This window comes from Podarcis liolepis (assembly GCF_965112155.1).
Source record: "Podarcis liolepis genome assembly, chromosome: 14".
Lineage (NCBI taxonomy): Eukaryota > Metazoa > Chordata > Lepidosauria > Squamata > Lacertidae > Podarcis > Podarcis liolepis.
In genome coordinates this window covers 32,900,728-32,926,821 of record NC_139569.1, presented here as the reverse complement: position 1 = coordinate 32,926,821, position 26,094 = coordinate 32,900,728, and the positions used below count along the sequence as shown (strand labels likewise).

Below are 26,094 nucleotides of genomic sequence, written 5' to 3'. Positions count from 1 at the left end.
TGCACCCCAACTGCTTAGACAGTGAGGGTACAAAGAAATATGATGTCCATTTATAGTTGTTTCACTACACAGTCTAGATATTTAGGTGCTTGATAAACATTAATGCTGCAAGAATGCAATCACTGTTCAGCTACCTTTTAAAAACCTGCAGTATGTGTTATACAGCATCCGCATGGCCATCTCTTGCAAGGGCAGAACGCGGTCTGACTCTGACCCAATAGACTTCACCTCTGCTGGGAGGAAAACTGTCAACTGTCCTGATGAAAAGGTAAGAAGCTTCACCTCTGACTTCTGAACAGGAGAACCACAGCTGGAAAAATATTTGAGGAAAGGGGAAAGCTGTTTAAAAGGAGTAAAATATCATGAAAAATCCTACCCAAGCCTTCTAAAGATACTTGATACTTGAAAGTGCGCCACCCTGTTTCAGCCTGTCTGTGCATTAAGTCAGAGGAGAATGATCCAAAAAAAATAAATGAGTATATTGGATTCCACGTATGTATAGGAAGGAATTGTTCAATAGAGATAGATTTTGGCAAGTGTATTGCTGCGAATGCCTTATTGAAGCGTGTGGTGTGAGTTTCTTCAGTGATAATATTCTTTTTTGGTCTGAAGTTGTTATACACATCAATTTTGTACTGGTGAAATCCCTGATATTTGCAGATGTTCTGTAGCACAGGGATTAGTGGAAGGACAAAAATGGACTTTCTGAGCCCTTATGGTTGCTAAGAGACTTATACTTCAAGCTTGGAAGGATAAATATCCACTATCTATTATGAAATGGTTTGAGGACCTCACTGCCATGGTTATGTATGAACATATTACATATAGATCTCTAGTTCCTGTTCATACATCTATTAGGACATCTGGAAGGCATGTATTAATGAATATGTTTAACTTAAGATCCATGCACTGATAGTTACTGTATCTGTAATGTGAAGTGATGGTGTTTTTAATTACTATTAGTACTATTCATACATTATTATTATTTTAATAATAATTGCACAGAAATGCATTGTTTTAATTAGTTTTTAAACAAGCTATGATCCCAATGGGATGCATATTCTCTGTATCAATAACTGAACAAGATCCCACATTAAGTTCTTGAAGTGAGGTAGGCGAACATTGCTTCATGTTGGTATAAGCAAAAACCGAATCCCAAGAACACAAACAATGCACATCTGTCATGATGATCTTGTTGAAGGGACATTTCACAAATTTATTGTGTGTACCTTCGTACAAGAAACCAGGTACTTCAGACACCCCAAGAACTTATCTCATTAATACACTGTTTTCAAAGCTGTGCTTTCGTAGTTACCATTGGCATTCTTAGCTAGCGCCTGTGTACATCTTAAGGACATAAATGTGCAAAGTGGTCTTTCCTTGCCAAATTCTGAATACCAGTGTAACTCAAGTTTTCCTAGTACAATACAATTCCAAAGATAAACATGTGTTTGCTTTACCTGACCATCAGAGGTCTCTGTGTTTAGAATCAATCACTTTAGAGTGATCGTTGATTTCCCACCTGTCAGGCTGAATAAAACCAACTACCTTAGAGCTATTAAAGCATTACTGCAATGCCACATAGTTGTGCAGGATTTTCGTCTTTCTACAGAGCTTTCCTTAAGAAAACGTTTCCTGGGCTCCACAAAAAAATGAGAGCATGAGACAAGAAATGTCTGCACCTACATCTCAGGAAAGGAGGAGAACTTACTGTATTATAGAGAAGGACACCCAGCTTACAGGTTTCTCACATGCATGAAGACTATAAAGCATCATGCTTCAAGAATGGGACTATAGCGTCTCCACAGACAAGACACGTTTCTGTGTTTACAATAAAGCATGCTAAGACTTTCCAGTGTGACAGTCCCAACTTGAGTTCATCATATTTCATTAGCCTCAACAGATGCCAACACAGTTGCACACAAAGCTTTCTTCAAACTGTACTAGTGTGATGGCTTACCCAGAAGGCTATGATGAACACTATGCAACTCTAGGGTCACAAATGATTTAAAGCAGAAGTGGCAATGTACTCAAGGAAATTAGTTCAAAGAGATCATAGTGAAGAGCGAAGGTCAGTATGTGAACAGGAAAGAGAGAACAACATGCCCAAATGTGGATTTTCTGGAGTTTGGTGCATTCTGCCAAATGACTCAAAAAGAATGAATCGGAGAATATGAGGAGTGGATAAGTCAATCACTGGTTCCATGTTCTTGAAAGGAAGGCTTTTAAGTTAGACTGTTAAGATCCCTGCTTAGCCATGAAGCTCACTAGGAACCTTCTGTAAGCCATTCCCTGTATCAGCCAAGGATAAATCATAAGGATATATTATAATGTGGCCTCAGGATGGAACATGAAGGAAATATGAACCCTCTAGGTTGACACCAGCTGCACATTAGCAATTTCCAGCAAGTTGGCTGCAAGATTTACATGCCAACGATATTACTTAATACAACATAGTTAATTCTGTCTTCAAAGGTGCTGCTTGGCATTAGCAAGGAACGGTATGCATTTATCTTCACGATTCAGAGACGAAAAGTGAAAGAAGCAATGCCTTGTTTCAAATTTTGCTATCTCTGCTACATAGACGGTAAATATATTTGGCAGTCATTAATGAAGAAAACGTGCAGCTACAACATTGTTCCAAGAAGGCTACGTGTTCACCTCTGTGGCTGCTACTTCTCAGCATCTACCTCTTTTGCCCGATATATGCTTTTTTTATCCAGCATAAGAAAAGTGCACAGTATCCATATAGATCAATTTACATAACCACCTGACAGAAGGCAACTGAGACCTACAGCGGGTTATACCTGCAACTACCATTTTCTTTAATGTACATCTTTTCAAGTTTTGCCAAGGGAGCCTAAAGCACACAGAGAGATGCTTTTTAAAGCACAAATGAATCCAAATTAAACAGAGGCATGCTGTCCTGTTTGCTAAGGGAATACGTTTTGCCACAAAATTACCGCCTTAATATGAAAAACAAGTATAAAAAGATTCAACACACTGCCCCACAGTACATGAATAGGGTTGTGGTTTTTCTAAAAAGCAAAATACAGGTAGAAAGAAAGTCTGGTCCACATTATACTTTTGAGGTATTTGGTACTGTAAAACCCACAGAACACTATGCATCAAAATACACTGACAGAGCAGAGTCATAGAAATATTTAGAATTTTTTTGAGTCAATACTTTTAGTCTGTTGGCACCATGCTTCATGTTGAACGCTATCACCCCAAATGTCCTAAAACATCAAGAAACACGACAGACAACCAGTCAGGGGCTTAGCACTGTAAGTATTGGATATTCAGCAAATTAATGTAGGAGATTTAGCACAATTGGAGGGTACTGGCAGTCAAAGTAATCTCTTCAAAGTAACGTGATGTGATGAATAAAAATCACCCAGAGTAAAGTTTAACTTGAAAGAGACAGCCTGTACTAGTTATGGGAAGCTTCGGAAGATAAGAGGCTACACAGCAACTTAATTCATATACTTACCCACTGCAGCCAATGACTTTATTATAGAGGTACGAGGGAAGTCCCTTCAGGTGAACATTGTTATCCACATAAACATACTGAAGTTCTCGAGAACGACCCAAATCTGGATTTAAAAGGAAAAGAAAATGAAGGAATCACAACCCTGGCAGAGATATCCCAAAAAGTTAAAGACACATTATTGGGTTCTGCGTCAATGAACACTCATATCCATGGCGGTTGACTAAAAAAATCTCTTATTAGGAAAATAGATGAAATTTGCTGCAAAGCAAGGAGAGAATTCTCCAGTGTAAATTCACCCTCAAGTCAATCCCCTGTTCCTATTTCTTGTCTGGGAAGCAAATGAAGCATAGACTCACTCTCAATACATTATAGTATAGGAGTCTTATGAATCGGTGGAGGTAAAGGGATGCAAAGGAACTCCAATTTTCTTAAGTGATCCTTTTAAAGGGGTTGCCAAGTCTCTCTCTCAAAGATTATACTTGACTCCAAGACAAACAATGATGTTACTAGTAAAGAAAAAAAGTACTCTGGGCAAGTGTGCAGATATATACTACACATGCACACACACGCACACACAGTATCCTTTTGCAATCTGAGCTGCTACATTCTTTACAAGGAAATAAAGCTCCCCCGCTTCCCCCCCCCCGGGTAATGGACACACACACACACACTAAAGCCTTTTCTAGGGTGCATAGTTTTGATGTAAAAACCAAATCTTTAAGGAACCATTCCTCTTCAGCCCACCAACTTCCTTTCACCGATTCTGACCTGGCCCATAATTGACTGGGGAATAAGGAACTATGGATGTTCATTACGAGTTAGGTGAGGTGTACCATTTAGAGAGTTGTGGACCACAAAATCCTCCTCCAGCCCCGCAGCACATTGCAGTAGTCAAGCTTGGACAGTGCCAGGAGATGTATACCTAGGGCAAGACTCTTGTGCCAAATTATGCAAGGAAAGAGTTTTATGTTACGTCTTCCCCCTCCAAAAGCTGGTTTTGAAAAGTGTGTTATGCTGGGTCTGTTCACATTATCATTCTTTTTTTTTCCAGAACAAACTAGCCTTATTTTAACCATTTATTGCATTTTTACACCATTTTTATTTTGGCTTTTCACCAAGGAGGTCTGGCAGCATTCTGTTCCCTTCCCATTTTACCCTCCCAACAAACCTGGGTCTCCCCATTTTATAACAAACTGATGAAATTTGCACCTATTCTGCTAATACACTGAACGGAGCATGATTATTCTTTGGATTTCATACTTCTCTAAATTCTGTGATACAAATTTGGTAATTTAAAGTTTACCAAAATGCTAAACAAAAGTAGTATTTAAATACTTTTTTGGGATAAAATACCGGTATGTACTTTTAAGTTTGCATTTCAATCTGTATTTAGAAATACAAATGATTCATACGCCTTTTGAAATCTCAGATCAATGCAGAAATGAGAGAGAATAGACCAGAAATAGGATTATCCATGCATTTATTGTTGTGTGTAAGGTTGCACTTAAACTACCCAGAAATTTAAAGTTGTTCGTTCAAAATATGGTGATGAGATTACTGAATGTCACCGTCTGCTTAGAGCCTTCTCATTGTTATTTTAAAAAACAGGTGCTGGTGCTGATCCACATCCACAAAGCCCTCAACCTCGGCCCTCCAGATGTTTTGAGACTACAATTCCCATCATCCCTGACCACTGGTCCTGCTAGCTAGGGATCATGGGAGTTGTAGGCCAAAAACATCTGGAGGACCGAGGTTGAGGAAGCCTGGCTTAATCCTACCTGCTCCCAAAGTACCTGCCTATTTATTAAGCTATACTGTACCTCAGATGCCCTGCTCCAGGTTATTGCATCCTGACTGCAGTGGGTGATAACCAGAGACAGGGTCCTTTGACTGGTAGTTTTGAAGAGCTCTCCCTAAGTTTGTCTTTGTGACACATGGTAAAAACTTTTTATTCTGTGGTTTCAAGTACATGGTTTTTTTTTTCATTTTTGGTTTTGGTTTCTTGTTGCTTGTATGTCTTGTTTCAGCTGCTGTTTTCAATCGTGTTGTGATTTTAATTTTGGTATTAATCATTGCATTTTAAATTGTTTTGTTTTGTTTTGGATGCTGCCTTGGAAACTTTGGCTGAAAGGCGGACTAGAAATCTTTCAAATGAATTGATAAGAACAAGAGTCATTTCTGAGACCTGTAGAATAACCCTAATTTCTTTTCCACTGAGAATCAGAGAATCTTAGAGTTGGAAGGGACCCCAAGGGTCATCTAGTCTAACCCCTTGCAATGCTGAAGACTTTTCAGGAACCAGTCCTCATGCAGCTTAGAAGCTTGCGTAACATACACACAAAAATCAATGCACTTGTTGCATTAGTACTTGCTACTTTTCATCCTGAACTTCTCAAAAAGACTAAAAGCAGTATCAGGCCAAACCACAAAAGATTTTCTAAATGCTTAGTAGTTGCTCCTGTAAGTGGGTCTGCCCACCCTCTGTTGCCATTAAGTTTTAAGCATCAGATAACATAATAAATATTGCAAAATGTTCTTTGCCAAAAACACATTCCTTCTGAGCTTCACAGATTAAGGAAGCTGCCCGTCTGAAGCTACAAAGAAAGTTTTCATGTGGCTTTAAGCACTGTAGCTTGTCTAAAACATTTCCACTTTCTTCCTACCAGAGTACAAGATCAAAGCCTTTCTATTAGAACTGACCAAATGGTAAGAGTCCTGAACAAACCCCAATTCAAGAAATCACCTCCCCCCTTTTAACCTCAAGGCACTGGCATATGCATTCCACATGGCTGAAGATGGAACAAAAGGTCTTATGTGCCTGCACTGATGTTCATTAACCCTACAGTGAAAGGAAGCAGGGAAAAGAGGGGACAATAAACCCCTCTGTCTACCACATTTAGAAGAACGAGACCCAGTTGTTTAACACTATGGGCACGCAAATCCTCAATAAATGTCTGTGCGCACACATATATGTAAGGTTTCAGTTATAATAGGTAACTAAAAAGATAAAGGACCCCTGACAGTCAAGTTCAGTCGCAGACGACTCTAGGGTTGTGGTGCTCTTCTCGCTTTACAGGCCAAGGGAGCTGACGTTTGTCCGCAGACAGTTTTTCTGGATCATGTGGCCAGCAGGACTAAGCCGCTTCTGGCGAAACCAGAGCAGCGCACGGAAACGCCGTTTACCTTCCCACCGGTGTGGTACCTATTTAACTACTTGCACTTTTTGGTGTGCTTTCGAATTGCTAGGTTGGCAGGAACTGGGACCGAGCAATGGGAGCTCACCCCGTCGCGGGGATTTGAACCACCAACCTTCCGATCAGCAAGCCCAAGAGGCTCAGTGGTTTTGAGCACAGCGCCACCCGCGTACCCCAATAGGTAACTACTACTGTACTTATACATTGGCTTGCAATATAAAATACTAAAGTACAATAAAAACAAAATATCGAGCAAATATAACCAAATAATAAAACAGCAGAGCTAACACATTACACAGGAGTCTACAGCTTCTGGAAGGCCTTGCTGACTAAGGCCCAAAATCATATTTGCCAGCTCGCCTCCTCTCCAGCCCACCTCCCATGGATGGGATCTAAAATGGTTAAGTGATTAATGTTTTCTCAGACAATGGCCTTGTCCACACGACGCTTTGAACCACGGTTTAAGCTAAACTATGGTTTAAAACAAATGAGCAATGCGTTAGTGCATGCTAAGTCCCTGAAGTACTCCTCCCCACTTCTTTCTTCTGTAGGTTGGGAAGGAAAGAAACCAGAGCTGGCTGACCATTACAGTGGTACCTCGGGTTAAGTACTTAATTCGTTCCGCAGGTCCATTCTTAAACTGAAACTGTTCTTAACCTGAAGCACCACTTTAGCTAATGGGGCCTCCTGCTGCTGCTGCGCCGCCGGAGCACGATTTCTGTTTTCATCCTGAAGCAAAGTTCTTAACCCGAGGTACGATTTCTGGGTTAGCGGAGTCTGTAACCTGAAGTGTATGTAACCCAAGGTACCACTGTACATGTGAACTGGCACTTACGGTTTGTTCCCTAACAAACAATAATGGTAAACCATTCCCCCCACCCCCTTGGCTTACAATCAGAGTTTATTGGAGGAAAACGGGAAGGCAGCCTCTGCTTTGTTTCCTCCCCAGTGGGCTGAAGAAAGGATTGGGGGAGAGCAAGTGGGTCTATTGAGTAGCATGTATAGTTTGATCCAGTTTGCATGTTACGTTAAATTACAGTTTCTGGTATCTGCCAAATACTGTCGGGCACCAACTATGGCTGAAGACCAAAAACTGTTTTTAAAGGTGTTGAAAGTGGCTTCACATCCCACAGTGTATATGCATAGACCCACATTCTGTCTCTCTCGTCCCACTGCCATCTCTGTTCAAACAAAGAGAAGTTGTTTACCAGATGAAGAAAGTATGACAACTACACATACCGTGGGCATATATCTTACTCTCAAACTGCCTTCATTTACCACCTGCCTCCAGTTTATTACCAGCTGATGTATTTTCAACATGGGTACATTAACATGCAAAGGTCTATTCAGAATTAAAACAGGCTTGTCAAATACAGACTCATTATATAGCTATTTCTAAAGACATTTCTATATATCAAGAGATGCTATCAACAGTTAAACTAATAAATGGAGTGGTTGTAACGTATAATTTTGCCAGTCTAAATAGATGAATTCATTTATTCAACTCAATCAGAACATTATTACAAATCCAGAAACCACTAAACCTAATTTTATAGCACTTTTTTCCTTGTTAGTATGTGGGTTTGTTTTTCTAATGTATTCAGTAGACATAATTGCAACCAGCCTGTGGAACATGAAATCTAGGACGGCAAACATGCACTAAGACAACTTGTGTGTGTATCTGTGACCATTTAAACCAAACTATGGCTAAAGCCCTCTGTAAAGAAATCTCTCCTACAAAGCAGCAAAAAAGGAAGGCTTTCATAAACTTCATTCACCAGACTAGACAGCATTTTACATATGCATATCCCTTAAACCTAAGGCCACAGTCTGTAATTATTTTCTGACATAAGTAGTCTCTTCAGAGAAAGCTCAAGGCTTCAGTAGTCATTCAAAAATTCAAAAATGGGGCTTTCCAGGACAGGATTTTTAAAGGACATCTTAATGATGCCTCTGTCACTGCAATACTTGTGTGGTTTTTTAACAGGTACAAAATCATACTCCTGTTTTCCATGGAAAGAAAACAATTTCAATCACAACAACAATTAAGTTTCAGTCACCTCAACTATGCAAGAGGACTTGAGTTGGAACACTACAGATTAATGTTGTTGCAAACAGGGATTTAGAAGTAAATATTGGAACAATGATGTTATCCTAGAGTGAAAAAGTGGCATTCCTGGCCAGTTGATTAAATAATAAGGTATATCTCCTCATTTTGTATATTTAATAGTAACAACAACAACAAAAATAGTTGCATTTCTTAACCTCACTTCACAAATCACCCCTAAGAAAGTAAAATAACCCAGTGAAGACTGGATGGGAACTATTAACTTTGGCTAAGCCAACAGTTCATCAAAGCTCAGCTTGAAGGCCTATGGTCAATTATGCATCAGATACCCTTGGAGTTTTGAATACAAAAGAATGGGAATTTTAACCTGGTATGATAAATAATTAGTGTACAACTTAGGGGATGTATTTATCTTTCCCTGTTTTTTCTGATTTTCCTTTATCACAATATTAATCTATTACTGTATGTACTGTTATGTAATGTTATTTACATAATTTAGTTTTAAGACAGAAAGATACCATAACAGGAGCCTGCTGGAACAGATCAGCGGCCCATTTAGCACAGCATCCAGTTCTCACAGTGGCCCACCAGATGCCTATGGGAAGCCCGAAAACAGAACCCGAGTACAGCAGGTTTCCAGCAACTGGAATTCAGAAGCACACTGCTTCAGACAGTGGCAGTAAAAAGGTAAAGGTAAAGGACCCCTGACAGTTAAGTCCAGTCACAGATGACTCTCGGGTTGCAGCGCTCATCTCGCTTTACTGGCCGAGGGAGCTGGCGTTTGCCCACAGACAGTTTTTCCGGGTCATGTGGCCAGCATGACTAAGCCACTTCTGGCGAAACTAGCGCAGCACATGGAAACGCCGTTTACCTTCCCACTGGAGTGGTACCTATTTATCTACTTGCACTTTGAAGTGCTTTCAAACTGCTAGTTTGGCAGGAGCTGGGACCGAGCAATGGGAGCTCACCCCGTCGCAGGGATTTGAACCGCTGACCTTCCAATCGGCAAGCCTTAGGCTCAGTGGTTTAGACCACAGCGCCACCCGCGTCCCCCCGACAGTGGTGGAAGAACATAGCAATTATGGCTAGTAGCCATTGACAGCCTTATCCTTCGTGAATTTGTTTAACCCCTTGTGAAAGCCATCTAGGTTGGTGGCCATCACTAGATCTTGTGGAAGCAAATTCCACAGCTTAATGAGGTGGGCGGGAGAGAAAGAGAGAATCACTCACCAAGTGGTAAGAACGCAAGGCGGTTTCCAGCCATTGACAATTCATTAAGATTAGGAAGTTGGCAGAGATGGCGAGGGACATACCACAGATGGTTCCGGTCAGCAGTTAGATACTGAAGAGAGAGGCACATGTGCAGCTTTTCAGGCAAAGTTATCAAATGATTGGTTGAGATGTCCAGTGTCTGCAGCTCCCTAAGGTCTCCAACCTCTACACACACAAAAAAAATCAAATTTTATTGCATTGTAGGCCACAATATTTAAAGAGCAGCTTAACAGGAGTGCTATTCAAAAGGAGAAAAGAGCCTATGTATTTTACACATTGCAGCATCCACTGTCACACAGCACCATTCCCAAGGCTTGTTATGGCTACCCAAAATACAAGTGAACACCATACAGGTTTTCTCCAACTAGCTGGGTCGCAACTTGTACAGGACTAACCTACACTATGAAGACTATGGCAGGCTCTGAACAATTTCACAGCATCTGCTAAACTCTCTTATTTATGACATACCATCAATAAGGTTACTGAAAGAAGAAGAAGAAGAAGAAGAGGAAGAAGAGGAGGAGTTTGGATTTGGTATCCCTCTTTATCACTACCTGAAGGAGTCTCAAAGCGGCTAACATTCTCCTTTCCCTTCCTCCCCCACAACGAACACTCTGTGAGGTGAGTGGGGCTGAGAGACCAGAGAAGTGTGACTAGCCCAAGGTCACCCAGCAGCTCCATGCGGAGGAGCAGAGACGCGAACCTGGTTCCCCCGATTACGGGTCTATCGCTCTTAACCACTACACCACACTGGCTCTCGAGATGGTTTAGGATTACACACATGGTAGTACTGCACTTAAGAGATTCCTTTGCAACTTAGATACTTCCTTTGCCATATCCTCTAGAAGACTCTGTTCCCAAAGCTGTGCTAACTCCTTTTTATGATGGTTGCCTCCAACAAGTACACATGCAACTATGTTAATTTAAAGCTCCATTAGACACAATGGAGAAACTGATAGGTGCAAGGAGAAGCTACTTTCCCTAAATGGGGGAAAGGCTCACAAATCGATATGAAAATGTTCTTGTAAATTCTCATGGGTTTTCTGCAAACCTCGCAATGAAAACTGCAATCATCACATCTTGATTAAAGTAAGATTGCTTCCACTGACCATGGTAGGGCAGGAAGAAAGATTCCAATGCACACAAAAAACCTAACCACAGAATTGCTATACGAAATGGGGGGACATTCCCATAGGAATCTGCTGGGCTGCTGTGAAAATAGGATGCTGGGTTAAGATGGGCCCCTGGCCTGATCCAGCAGGGCTCTTCTGACCTTTTGCTTTTAACGGCATACAAATTTTGCACCTCCCTCAAGATACTGACACAAAAGTAAAGACAAATTGTGATGTGACAATCCAAAGGTAGAGAAAGCACTACTTGAGGGAGGAAGAAGCAGGGTGATGAACTGGTGAGTTAACAACCAGCAGACATGGGTTGGATTATTATCTGCAACCAGTGGTGTACTGGGGTGCAGCTCAAGGGGCTTTTCCAGAGTGATGATGGCATTTGCTGGAGGACCAGGGTAACTGATGGAGCCTCTTTGCTCCGACAAGTGACTGAGGGCTCATCCATGCTGTCATTTAATGTGGATAATAAGCTTCCTGTAGCTCCATTAATTCTCCGTTGTCCATAGGACATTCTCCTCCAAATCAATGCCTTCCCACACTTTCCTCTCCCTCAGTCCAGATCTTTTCATACCAGGGATAATCCGAAAATGAGAATCCAGATTGAAAGTGTGGGAAGGCAGTGAATGTCATGTGGACAACTGAGAATTAAAGGCGGTACAGGAAGCTTACTGTCCACATTAAATGACAGTATGGATGAGCCCTGAGCTGATAATGAGGTTTCACATTTTTACATTGCTCATGACAGATTAGCATACGGGAAGTAAGATAAATGAAGCAGAGTTTGGATACTTCTCCCCTCTGATGGGTTCCTACTTCCTACCGGCAGTTTTGATAGTGAAAGTTTTTTGTCGTCAGATTGTATTTCTAATTAAAAAGTTAAAGGTCAAACTTCAATTGGTTAAAGATATTTCCTTAAAGCTCAATGTATTTTACAAGTTAAACCCAAGCAATCAAAAGTGAGCACCGCTTAGTTCAATGGAACATACTTCCAGGAAATGATATACAGGATTGCATTCATACTTATCTTGATGAATTGGGTATTATGCTATGCACTGATGCCCTTTGGTGAAGTTCATGCATGTGTAAGTAAATAAATAACATAATGGATCAGCACAGCTGCCTGCATTTTTGGACTCTCCTCAGGGTGTGGCCATGGGGCCTGTCACAATGAATCTCAAAATGTACAACTAGAACACTGCCAGAAACACAGAGAACTGAACTAGAACCAGGTGAGAAGACTGGGCAGACATATTATGAGGTATGGGAGAACTGGGGGGAAAGGCAGAGAGGCCAAGATGTGGAACTCCCACTCAGTTTACTGAGTGGGAAGGCGGATCTCCGAGTCCACTCCTCCATCACCTTTAAGTCTATAGACAATGTTACTCTTAACACTTGGAGGTGGGTATGAGAGAGGAAGTAGGAGCAGAAGGACCCTGAAAGGTGACACAATTTCTCAACTTTATAATAAAAACTATGAACAAATATGGCTGAAATAGTGACCCGGGTATTTAAATACTTTAATTACTTTTCCTTGGCATATTAGGGTTCATGTTTTGTAATCTTGTCATGTTTAACCATTATGTCTATGTTATAAATAGTTCTGGTCGCTACCTTCCATGCATTCACATACCTGTGGTTTATTTATTTTGGTTTTATTTTATGTCTGTATTTATTCAACTGTGGTCTATAACTGTAAATGAACTGTGTGTGTTTGTCACCACAACCTGCTTGATAACACTGTATTTTGCAGAATCTCTTGTAAACTATTTTTTTGAAAATTACTCCCCCCGACCCCCAAAAACCTGTAAAATAGCAAAAACAGGTTTTTGAGCCTAAGAAGGTTAATTAAAAGTTTGAATTCCTTCTCTATAAAGTCCAAATAGAAACCGACAAACAATAGTGACAACAGACAGAGCTTGACTGCTTCAGAAATTCCTTTACGAAATGGATGCTATAGGGAAAGGCGATGTTGCAGGCTATCAAGACTTGGCAGCTACGCTATGAGAAAGTTGGTTGAGCTTTGCAAAGAATAGCCAAGGTAGAGTCAAGATGGTATGACTGAGGGCAGGTAAAACACAGTAGCAAGGAAATGAAAAGAGAAGAAAGGAGGAACAGGGCCTACAGCTAACTAGGCATGGAAATATTTTGAAGGAGGGTGGGGAAGCCATGAAGAAACGGGGGCAAAGGGGAGACATACACAGTCACATCAGCTGATGCCGCACAGACAAGAAAAGGGTGGGCAAGCACAGCGCCCCCAAGCTATGCAAATGTGTGGGAGAAAGCCCATACATTTTTATTCTGCATTCACGGGTCATTAAGATTTCAGCTATATGCTAGCTATGTTATGCCCCCCCAAAACTGATTTGCTGAAGCTCAGCCACTCTCGTTTGGCTGTGACATCAAAAAGCATAGCAGAATGGGCTTGTTTTTACATAGAGCATAGCCAGTGGAAGGAAGAAAGCTTCCTACACAATGCCAAAAACCGCTGACTGGCAAGTAAAAGGCCCAGCTATTTTGAGATACAGCCTCTCCTCTGCCACTAAAAATAGTCTTGTGAAGACCGCCAGGTCCAAATCCTTCAAAGCTACAGTTGGCAAACTGGCAGGAACCCAGGAGCAGCAGAGGCCAAGGTATTTTTCATATCTTAGGGCAAGACAGATCTATTTCTCATCACCACTGCCTCTCCAGCAAGCATTCGTATCTGAAAATCCCATCTTCTTCTTATCCTTTGTGTTAAAAACAGATATATATAAACAAACAGTGTGATCCCTACTTCAGATTACATTAGGTGGGTGAGGACTGGATTTCTACTAAAATCCCCTTGTGCTGGTGGAACAAAATGTTACTGGGGCATAGTGGATTGACATTGTATTGCGCTAGTGAAACTCTGCTAGGCAAGGGGCAAAAAATGGGCAGAGCTGGAAGCAGCAGAGCCTAGACAGAGAGCCTAGACATTATAACTGGAAAATAGGTGGTACAAATAATTAAAAGCACACTCTCCTCCTGGAGTTGATGAGAGGTCCCAGAAGCCATTAACTATGCAGTAAAGATTCTGGCCACCTTCAAAGTAAAAAAAGCAGCACGGTACAGTGGTACCTTGGAAGACAAACAGAATCCATTCCGGAAGTCCGTTTGACTTCCAAAACGTTTGAGAACCAAGGCGAGGCTTCCGATTAGCTGCAGGAAGCTCCTGCAGCCAATCGGAAGCTGTGGAAGTCACTTCCGGTTTTTGATTGTCTGGAAGCCAAAATGTTTGACTCCCAAGGTGTTTGAAAACCAAGGTACGGCTGTATGATGATGATGTATTTATACCTCATCTGCTTCCCTGGCAGGGACTCAAGTTAGCTTACAAATAAAAATAAGAACAGCCAAAACATAGGGGGGACCATCATTAAAAAACAATTAAACATTGATAAAATTAAAACTAGATGTACATAAACATCATACAAATAATTACAATAAAAATAGCATGGCACCAGCCCTTTAATTAAAAAGCTCACAATATTATTGTATGTTATTCTATTATTATAAAGCGAGATGACGTCTGCAAGCCCAGAGTCATCTGCGACTGTACCTAATGGTCAGGGGCACCTTTACCTTTAATTCTATTATTATATGTTCTTCCTAGCACTGAGGCAAGGCACAGGATGACGGTTAACCGTGTAAAAGAGTTTTATACTTTTAATTTCAACACCATCCCCTAAAGAGATACATCCCCAAACACTGCCATCAGCTCCACTGGATGTAGCACACAGAATGAAGAGCATCTGGTAGAAACGCCTTCTCTCAGTAACTCTTTCTCAATGGGGACCCAGTCACATGCAATGTCTGTTGCAATGTCTGACCATCATGCCTCGCAATCCTTATGTCCCTCTTCTCCACAGAAGCCACCAACAGACCCATAAGAAAAGATGTTCTCCACACTTGCCTCCACGGTAGACAAATGACAAGCACATTCTACTGCAGCTACAGTGGCCAGGGACAAATCTTCTGCCCATTGGCCATCCCTGCTACTGTTTTTCTCCTAGAGCTCTTGTACTTTTGGAAGATACTTGACACGACAGAAATGTAAACAGGTGAAGCTATACATAGCTCAAGGAAGTGATGGGGAACGCTGCACCTGTTACTCCCGTCTGACATGTAGATTTCAGGAGTGCAGTGGCCCTGGAAAAACAAAGATGGCAATCCCATCCCTCTGTGAAGTTGTCAAAATGCAGTCTACTATTGCATCCTTATGATGGCTAAAAGACAGGGAGTCTTCTTCCGCCCAACCCTTGTTATTAATCTCTTATATCTGCATGATGGTGGGCATGGGGTTTCCCACAACGCCCCATAAGGGTTGGGGGGTTGCCAACAGCTTTATTCCTAGAGCACTAGAGGAGCAGCAGCAGCCTGGCAACTAAAATGTCCTCCTGACTTCCCCTCCCCTGATTGCTACTAGAGTAATGGATACCTGGATCTGCTGGAAAAATAACCAGCAAAACCTGACAATCAAACAGGCAAGTCCTAAGAAAACAAAGAAGGCAGGCTTTTTTTGCGGGGGGGGGGGGTCACATTTATGGCTGCCAGAGCAAGACCCCATGGCCATATGCTTTTAACATTTTATTGCTTCTCTGCAGGGTCCAACCAAGCTCATTGGGTTGCTCCTTTCGTAGTAGTGTGTGCAGTGTTCCTAATTCATGGGGTTTCCATTTTCCTCCATTACAGAAAGCTTGTGGCTCTACCATGAACAATAATACAAATCTTAGCAATGTGAAACTCTTTACATTGGGATACGGAACCTTATTTTTCATTATCAACTGAATTCCTGAGAAGTGAATATTCTCCAACTTGTACAGACAGAAAAGTCCTTACCTGAAGATACTTAAATAAAGGATTGGATGATTTTCTCCAAAAATGTATTTTTAATATGCACTGATGCTGCAGATGTAAAAGATTATCAACAAAAATGGGGAAGGATTTACAAAAGGAAATTCCTTGAGAAATCTGGTCTTTTCTTTTAGAGCTTGAACTTTGTTTACTGTGAGCTCAATGTTAAGAGACAATTGTATAAAAATGGCAATGTAATGGCATTTAACACCTATTAAATTAGATTAGAGATCTTTAAAGTTGGCAATAGTTAACTATTGGTGCTGTGCCAACAACTGAGATATGTTACAATGCTCAAGTATTCTGGAAAACAACTGTCCAAGCAATATCAACCCTTACTAACTTTTTGTACTTATACATCCTCATGTCTACTCTATACCCAAATTTGTTTAAACAAGGCTGTATTAATGTGCTTGTGATTACTATACTGACCTATGTTACTAATTGAAACACATAGTAAATACATTTTATGTTACAGAAATGTGCTTCTTGCATGGAGTGCGTGTTTTAACTTCTGCATGTTTTGATACATTAAATAAAATTAAAAGAAGAAACAAATATTCTGAGCATTGATAGGGAAGACTCAAGTTCCTGTGCTGTGGGGCCCCTGTCACCTATTGGCTACTGGTAAATTACATTTACCTATTCCAAACATAAAAGTCAACAGCCCAATGATAGAACTAGTGAGATCATATGCATGAAAGGAAAAATGGAAGACATTGGCTGGCTTCTTGCATCAGCTACAGAAATACTGCTTAAAAACTCAATTGCTTTGCATTTCCTAAGCATTGTTGGAATGTGCTACGCTAGAGACAAAACCAGGTTTCCTGAAAGCTTCAGAAAGTTAGGAAAGGGCCTCTTCATAGAGCAGGTTGACAGCTGTCTGATCTTGCTCCAATCCTGCATTTCTGTTTCCCCTCCTCTTCCGCCCTCTGCATTTGCTTTGCTTCTTCTTTGATATTACAGCAGGGACTCAGCTATACAGCTGCAAATAAAATGTTTTAAGTGCGTTTTAAACGCAATATATAATGTGACACTAGATGGTGAGCCTTATGGAAAACTCCATGTGCTTTTAAAAATGCTTTTTCAGAACAGTTTTTATATGTGCATAGATTCCACCCAGATTTGTTTTCCATGTCCACAAAGTCACCTACCTAGCTCTATTCTCTGTGAAAACTACCATCTGAGACACCTAGTTGCCGATCTGGACTCCTTAGCTGACATGGCTCTTTTGGCTGAAAACATCCACATTCATATGTCATGCTGAGCGAAACAGCAAATAACAGCTCTACCTCCTCCAACTAAGATTACACTGGAAAGTCTCCTGAATTTGTATGGGTTTGCAGAGTTATGCACACAGCTGCATGATCCCTGTTCCAGAGACAGGGGCATTCCCTACTTAGCCCATTGGATTCAGGCAGCTGTTCCCATTTACTTCTTTCTTATAGTTTTCTCACAGGGCAACTGCTATTCCATGGCCCTGATGATGGGAAAAGACAGGTGGACAAGCACAAGATGTAATGGTGATGCCCTCACTTGCTTCCCTTCTGAGTCTCTTTCGCTGAAGAGCACTAAACTTATCAGTGCAAATGGAAACTCAGAATTCCAGGTGTACAAGTTATCTTTACTACAAGTTGAAGCACAGAACAAAACCATGCTGAATCTAACTATTTTAAGTGTCTGTCTGCAATTATACATACACAATTCAATACAATTATAACAATAAAAGCATTATAAAATATTACTTACAAAGGATACCATCACCATACAGAACCACCCAATTTGATCATTTTTAGGTACGTATGCCATTCCTAATCAATTCTCACTGGCAGATGATGATTCTTCTTCTTTGGACTATGTTAAAGTGCATACATCTACATTAAAAACACCACCAGTGTATTGTTTTGATGCTACAGCCTGGGGCTCTTTATCTGAATTTTATCACAGTGTTCTCAGAAAATGATCAAAGCAGCCCTGACAACTTAATGTTCTTTTAACTTAAGTATAGCTGCATAACTTCCCCTCTGGTCTTTTGGCCTTTGGCTCAATATGCCATTGGAAACATCAAAGGTCAGGAGACTCAAATCCTCCAACCCAGAATAAAGACACAATGAGGGGTAAAGTTAATGTCTGAGGAGGAGATTAAACTATTTACAGTGAGCTACAGGAAAGCTCAGTGTTCTTTTATGAAAAAGCAGTTCATTACTACTTGAAAAACATATTAGCTGATAGAACAACTACTTATCAAGGTAGGAATAAGCCCTACTTTCAAGGTAAACAAATAAAATAAGATATATTCACTTTATTCTGGAACTAGCAATAATATCTTCTTCAAGTTTAGATTTGGCATGCATTAACACAGATTTATGTATCTACATTATATTTTTATTTATTAAAATAGGGAATACACTAGAGGAGACAATGGGAATAAGACTTATCAGAACAACTTCCCTGAAGGCACTCTTCCTTTTGCACATAAACTCTGTAAGTGAAGAACTTGAATCCTAATCCTAAACCCATTAATAAATCACATTAGTTGATTACATAACCAATGTTGAATTAAGTTCCCACATGGAAACAGAAACAAATTAAATTGCTTTTCTTTTGTATATAATTTCTACCATACAAACTGAAGCTAGGCGATTCTACATGTGAAACAAAAGCAAAGAAAAATGGTAAAGCATAATTTAAACAGTGTATCTGAATGTGCTTTCATATCCATCACAACACACACACACATACCCCTTTCTATGAACAAAAGAATGGAACACTAAGCTATTTCAGACTTTATAGCGACAAAAAAGTCTGCAGCTAGTGTATAGTGGCATTACAGGTTTTACTACGCACTACAAAATACAACATGACATTAACAAAAGGGGTTTTCAAAAGCAAGATTTAACATGGTGCCACAAGTTGTATCAGGCAAAGAGTTTACAGCACAGTTCCATAAACAGATGACTTCTGAAACACTGGGTAGCTCAGGGTTTTGACAGAAAATGGTCTTCTGTTTCTATTGTAAAAAACCTAGAAGATTTAATAGCATTTTCTATAGGCTATGCAAATCATTTTAATTCTGCAATCTAGGCACATTTGTTAGTGCTTGCCCTAAGTGTATGTGAGCTCAAAATCTAAAACCAAAAGGAATTACACAACAGGTTTACACACTTTCCATTCAAAGACTCATTGACCACACCAGAAATTACTGAACAGGGTAAAGGGAGGGGGAAGCAGATAGATACTTCCCTTACATCATATCCCCTACATCATATCCAAACGGCATTTCAGATCATTTATTAACCCTTCTTTCCTCCAAGGAGATCAAGGCAGCATATGTGGTTATTCCTCTTTCTCAATTTTATCCTAACAACCCAGTCATGGCTAAGTGGGGATTTGCTCTCACTGGCAAATCTGCTAAAAAGAAGATTGGTGGTACAATCATAACACATGTTGTTGTTATTATTATTAAACAAATGTCATTATTAAACTGTTTCTTTGTAACATCTTTATGAACAAAATATACTGGACTACAACATAAACCAAGATCAATGCACTGGATGCATCGATTTCAGAAATCCCTTAAATCAGTGAAAAAAACAACAAAATGTAGGGGAAAATATGTGCTAGAAACTATGCCAATCTGTGTTTTGCATACTGTCAAAACTGTCAACTAGCTCAACATGGTAATCAAAGTGCATAATGTTCTCTATCAGCAAGCTAAGAAAGCGTTCCCATTCCATCCCGATTTCTGAGGTAGTTCAAGACAAATAGCATAGAAGCATCCTTTTTCCTTTCGAGTGTTTTCCTGGCTGCAATAATCTATAAAAAAAAATGTACTAATTAGATACAGCCCTTTGAAAGCAAGTACTCATGTTTAAAGCAACCTACTTTGCTTAGACTACAGCACTGCTTTAAACGTTGCCAAGGGGCTGGCAAGAGTTAAATGCTCATGTAACAATGTCCTCCTCAAACCCCCACAGGTCCATTCACTTAACACCATACTCCTGGAAGTGTGCCTGACATACCAAACCCCGTCCTGTTGCACATATTTTTATGCCTGTTACTAAATTAGGAAAGCGGGGGGAACTGTGCCTGTGCCAATTGTGAAACAGAAAGGGTCAGCATCATTGGTCTGCAGCAGGATCAGACAATTTGGTGCTCTCCAGATGTTGCCAGACCACAGCTCCTGTCTTCCCTGACCATTGGGCCATGCTGGCTGGAGTTGAAGAGGGCTGAAGTCCAACAACATCTGGAGGGTACCATGCTGGCTACCCCTGGGTTTACAGCTTCTCTGTTAAGTCAAAATCCTTCCAAGGCTGGCATATATAATCTTTATTGGTGCATGCAGCTGCACTGAAATACAATGGCACACACAGAAGAAGAAAATTAAAGGCTATAATCAAGATTTCTCACTCCCAGGAATATTCTGCAGCGCACTACCGAAACCACATATTAGAATTACAGATTACTGTATCATTTAACTACCCAACGATAGAACTGGAATATAAAATTGTTATGTTGGACATTTTGAAAAGCAAATGTAAAATGTATTAGTTTAGCCAAGAAAAGGGGCAAGGATTTTAAGTACTACTTCTTCATGACAACATTGCTGCCATAGTTAATACTTAGCTCTCTTGAGAAATACTAAGTATGGCATTGAGGAATTTTTGAACAGGAAAAAAAACAGCAACTGGGAAGCATTTTAGAGGGATCTTCATCTGCATGAATACTAAACACATATGTTGTATTTCTTGGCAACCAAGGAGGAAAGTTCTGATGGGGATGGGGGAAAGAAGGGAATAGAACTTTTCAGCCCCAGCACATAGGTGGATCCCAACTTCCAATGCAAATTGCTAAGCAAAACAGATTTTGACATAATGAATGATCATTCCCAGGTTATATTATAAATGCTCACAGTGATGAACATGTAGTTTCAACATGCTTTGCAAGATTAATGGTACAAGGAAGGATAAAATTAGATGCGATACAAAACTACAGGATTCTATATTTAGAAGTGGTATCCTCTGATTCTTAGGTCTCTAAAATACACTGTTCTGAAAAAAGATTCACCTACTCCTTTAGATAACCGGATAGGTATTTTAAAATGGAAAAAAGTTTCACCTTTATGACTACACTCAACATAGAAGCTGACTACAGGAAGCCTGTAAGACAATTAAGTTTGGGTTGAAGGCAAAGTATAAGGCTAAGACACAGTGTAGGATATGCAGATTAAAGTTTTGAATAATGTCATGCATTTTGTTTAAGGAGAGCAAAAGCTGCTACCTTCTCCTTCCAGTCATTTCTGAGAGGAGTTCATGAGCCTGGGAGGTGGCTATGCTTGTTCACATCACACTAAACCATGGTATTTAGTACTAGGTTCAGTCTGTCCACACCCTGTTTGAAAGCCTGCACGTGTAGGAAAGGACACCCAAGAAAGGTTTGTGACCCCTTTTGCCCCACGGCATGTAAAATGTGCTTTTCAAAGTTAGGCACAAACTAGCTCTTTGCAGGCATAAAGACCTTGGGGGTACAATCATGGGCAGCTCATCTCAAGTTCCCTGTACTTAATTATAACCAACTGGGCTAAAGGCATTTACTCTGAAGTAGCCTAGCTAAATTCTGGAGTATGTTGCTTCAGGACTGCTTTCAAAGTCCTATTTTCTTAAGGCAGTAATACAAATAGTATTTGAAAGGCAACTTTACCACAGAATGGCTTGGGAGCTTAAGTCATTGCCAACTCTGCTTAATTAATTCACTTACCATAAAAGTTGGCAAAACATGAAGCTTTTCACTTAGTAAATCTATAATTAACTGTTAATGTTTGCTGAGTAAACATAAGCCTATATTTAATTAAATCTTACAGTAAGATGCTATAACCTGAAAGTTTTATAAGCAACATGCTTCTGAAACAAAAACTTAAGAACTTCCAAATCTTGTTAGACATTAAAAAATTAACTTAACTTTATTGTGCTTATAAATAAAACCAGTATATGTTAATAAGACCTAGTTGTCAGAACATTCTTTCAAAGATATGAGATAAAGAAAGCATAAAGCTTTTTTCACTTCTAACAAAATCTAATCTTGACAGGAGCATTGTCTGCAGCAATAGAGTATTAAGACATGAATGTAGAGTTATGTCTGAAGTTGCCATGTCTTTCCTACATTTCAACATCTGTAGTAATTAACGTGAGAGTCAGAATGGAATAATCCCTATACACAAAGGCCCCACTGTTGGAATGCTCATTATCCAAAATCTCAGTTATCCAAACACAAAGAATTATACCCAAACCTTGCCACAGACAACTGGTTCAGATATCCAAACAGCTGGAGTTTGCATACGTCTTTACTTGTTTGTATTTTGTTGGTTGGCAGCAGCCATTTTGGGCAGAAACCATGGAGGGAGGGAGGGAGGGAGGGAGGGAGGGAGGGAGGGAGGGAGATTGGACAAATCAGTTTTTCCTTTGTTTCGCTTTTTCACAGGAAGCATGCACAGGTCACTAACAAAGTTGTATAAGAATCTTAAGCAGCAACCTAACCAAAGATTAAATAGATCAGCTGATGACAATTACTCATGTCTTAGGCTCCAAGGTCAGCAGGGCAAAGTTAGCAGGACTATACAGCTGAAGGCCTGTTTTATGTTGCCAAAGGATGCCCAAATTCTCTGAGTTTGCTGCATCACTCATCAGTTTCATAATGTAGAGGAGTAACATGCAGTTATTCTACTGAGGGCAATGAACATAACGCACATCAAAACCTAAGTAAGATACAGTACACTCAAGTTGGGATAGAATAAAAACTCAATTTCTCGTTCCAACAAGTGATGAACGTCTGATGAAAACGATGGACTACACCAAAATGACGAAAATTGACTGGGAAAATCAGAAACCAGGAAAAGAGAAGGAATGGGAAAAAATTATAATGTCTTTAAGAGAACACTGTAAACAACTAAAAACTTTGGCAGGATTTGAGTAATGCTTGTAATGTACGAAAAACTATGTAAAAAAGGGTTATTTTTCTTAAAAAATTAGAGAAAAGAAGGGAAGCAGTTGGGGAAAAGATTGATAATAGTAATCATGGAAGCGCGGAGGGAAGTCAATGGATTTGGGGAATCCTAAATGATGTGGATGATTTGTTTGAATTAAAATTTGTTATGTAAAACTTATTAAAAACTTATTATAAAAAACAACTCCATTTCTCCCGGTGAAATGCCCATTATTCTTTCTGAAATTTGTATACTATTTAAGCTAGTAGCCAGCACCATATCCCAGGAGATCAAATCTCAAAAAATAATTTCATGCTGAGTGAAAATATTTTAATAAAACCACAAAATATCTGGATAGGAGCAGTGCACATAGAGACATTATTAGCATAGTTTATATGTACAAACTTTCTTAACTGTTAATAATACTTTTTGACATGCCTTGCACACAACATTTTTTTGGTAGATAAATAGGTTCATCGCTGATATGTCATAAAGTGGTGCAACAGACAAGGGTTTCACGCACCTGTTAGTTTATTAACAAAATCCAAAAGGAAGATTAATGTCTATTACTGTATTAGGACCAACTAAAATGTCACAAAGAGTTGGCCTGCTACATCTAGATAACAAGGAATTGATTGTGCAGCCTAGACTTACTTTTGCAGTACTCAGAAAATTTGGGAGAGGAAACAACATAGATAACAGAAATTAATTAGCATCCAAAATATTGGAGAAAATACAGAATAAGCGAGGAAAAGAATCATTCCTGAAGGTACCAAAATTCTAGGTTATTGCTCAGAATCATTTGATTTAATTACTGCCAGAGATAACCACAAATTGCCCTGCAACATCCATTTTAAAAATTGCTTCACATAACCCCTGATGGCTTGAAACAGTTCACTCAATAAAAAAAAAAAGAATAAAATAATGGTTTCCAATGGTTTGTATGAGTGAAGAGCGAATCCAAAAATTTTCTGGTTCATTTGAATGAGCCAGTGTAATTACTGTCTCTATTCAGAAACCAAGAAGGAAAAAATGTTGTGTAATAACCTCAAAAGTTTTTCTTTTCCCCTGAAATACACAAAGATTATTTAATGCAAGTATTTCAGTTTTGGCTAACCATATTTCCCTTTCCACTATTGAACTTGTAATGGTTTGGAATTTTTCAAGATTTAGTTTGCGGAATGTATAAAGTTCATGTAACACTTCAAAGATGGGTAAAAAGAGGCCACACAGATTCAACAGCAGGACCTGGAATTAACTCTGCTTGCCTGATGCCAAATCCTATGATCTAATCACTGGCTGACAAGAATGTCTTTATATTTATCAAAGGGAAGAGTTATACTGCAAGCATGCCAAAATGTGGTAGGTGTTTTCTAAACAAAGACACAGTCCATCTCCTAAATAGAGCTGTTCATCTCTTTAATAGCATTTTAATTAAAACTTATGTAAGTCATGGGCATTTAATTAGAGTATAACTACAAAGTAATAATTTAAAAAAACTTAACCAATAGCTGATTTTTATCTACTGCTTAGTACAGGGGTACCTCGGGTTAAGTACTTAATTCGTTCCGGAGGTCCGTACTTAACCTGAAACTGTTCTTAACCTGAAGCACCACTTTAGCTAATGGGGCCTCCTGCTGCCGCTGCCCCGCCGGAGCCCAATTTCTGTTCTTATCCTGAAGCAAAGTTCTTAACATGAAGCACTATTTCTGGGTTAGCGGAGTGTGTAACCTGAAGCGTATGTAACCTGAAGCGTATGTAATCTGAGGTACCACTGTATCTGTTAAACTTCCAAATCTGATACTGCTAAGAATTGGGAGGTTATGGGGCAAAAAAGAGAGTATTTCTAAAATCATGAAGGATATTTCAATAGTCCTACAAACAACAACACTCACACATTACAATTCTATTAACATATTTTATAGAACAGTATAGTGGCTCTGAGCAGGGAAGAGGGTAGTTCTCTTCAGGGTTGGAGACTGAAGATGCCAACAAAGGGACTAATATTAAGAGATGGTGAAGAAAGTGCACTGTGGAATATGACACCGTGAAGACAGAGAGGCAGAAGGAGCATAAAATAAGACCTTTTGCTCTTAAGGTGTTGGGAGCAGAAGCCCAGGAGACAAAAATGGGGAAAGTTGGGGGATATTTCTGGTAGACTATAAAGAGAGGCCTATAGGTTTTTGGAGGGATGATCCTGACACCTGAAGGCAGCCCTGTATAGGGAAGCTATTTAAGGCTCAATGTTTTATTTTGTTTTTATATATGTTGGAAGCTGCCCAACATATATTATTATTATTATTATTATTATTATTATTATTATTACTACTACTACTACTAGCAGTAGTATTTGAGAGTAGGCTATGAATGAGAAATACCCTAGTTCACATCCCCACTCTGGCACCTGCTAACTGAGTGATTTTACACAAGTTACTATTCCCTTAACCACAAACCCTATATCTGCAATATGACAACCTTTGTTATGGGGCTATTGAGAAAATTACAGAAGAACATCGAGTTAGAGCCAAAGTTGGTCTTCCTGCTCATAAACAGTTTTGCACAAATGTGCTAAGTTAAACACACTTAGTGGTATCCTTGTTCTACAGGCAAAATGTTTTGTGCCAGTGGAACATTGCAGCGCAAGAGAATGCATAAGCGGGCTGCTGGTAATTTTGTTGCACAAAAAACTGTGTAATCTGTTGCACACTGAGCTTCCACTAACACAACTGCTACATTATTTCTTCTGTTCTGCAACTCACCTGTCTGCTAGCACAAGACAGGCAGAGAGCACTGGATACAACCCACAGAGAGCATCCCTGGCAACACCAACTTAAGAGCGCTCTGTGCTTAACATGGCATCTCACCTAGCAGGAGGCTATTTTAAAAGCAGCTACAACCATTTCACAAAATCAGCATTCTTGCTGATGGAAATGTAGCTAACACTGGAGTAAGCTTCATCTTACTAATGCTGTAGGAATACCGTACTTTGTAAGCCCACTGCAAACCCCTTGCTAGAATAGAGCGAATAGAACTTATCAAGCTATTTAGAAAAGCTGTCACAATACCAACCATCCCACTCATGATCTTGATAA

General features: G+C 39.8%; 1 protein-coding gene and 1 long non-coding RNA gene across 7 annotated transcripts in view; one reads left to right on the top strand and one right to left on the bottom strand.

Moving 5' to 3' along the window:
* The window catches only part of LRRC28 (leucine rich repeat containing 28), a 50,079-nt gene that overhangs the window by 10,237 nt on the left and 13,748 nt on the right, over positions 1-26,094 (bottom strand). For 5 of the 6 annotated variants that reach the window (XM_083475200.1, XM_083475202.1, XM_083475205.1 and 2 more), the window contains 3 exons: positions 9,986-10,192; positions 3,494-3,596; positions 135-310 (listed from right to left, as the gene is read on the bottom strand). In XM_083475200.1, the coding sequence (XP_083331326.1) occupies positions 135-310; positions 3,494-3,596; positions 9,986-10,192 (486 nt within the window). The remainder of the gene's footprint in view (positions 1-134; positions 311-3,493; positions 3,597-9,985; positions 10,193-26,094) is intronic. The other variant, XM_083475203.1, reaches the window with a different exon arrangement.
* Positions 10,690-19,482, top strand: LOC310693340. The gene is made up of 2 exons (XR_014519104.1): positions 10,690-14,435; positions 15,862-19,482. It is a non-coding gene; the product is annotated as an uncharacterized lncRNA (long non-coding RNA).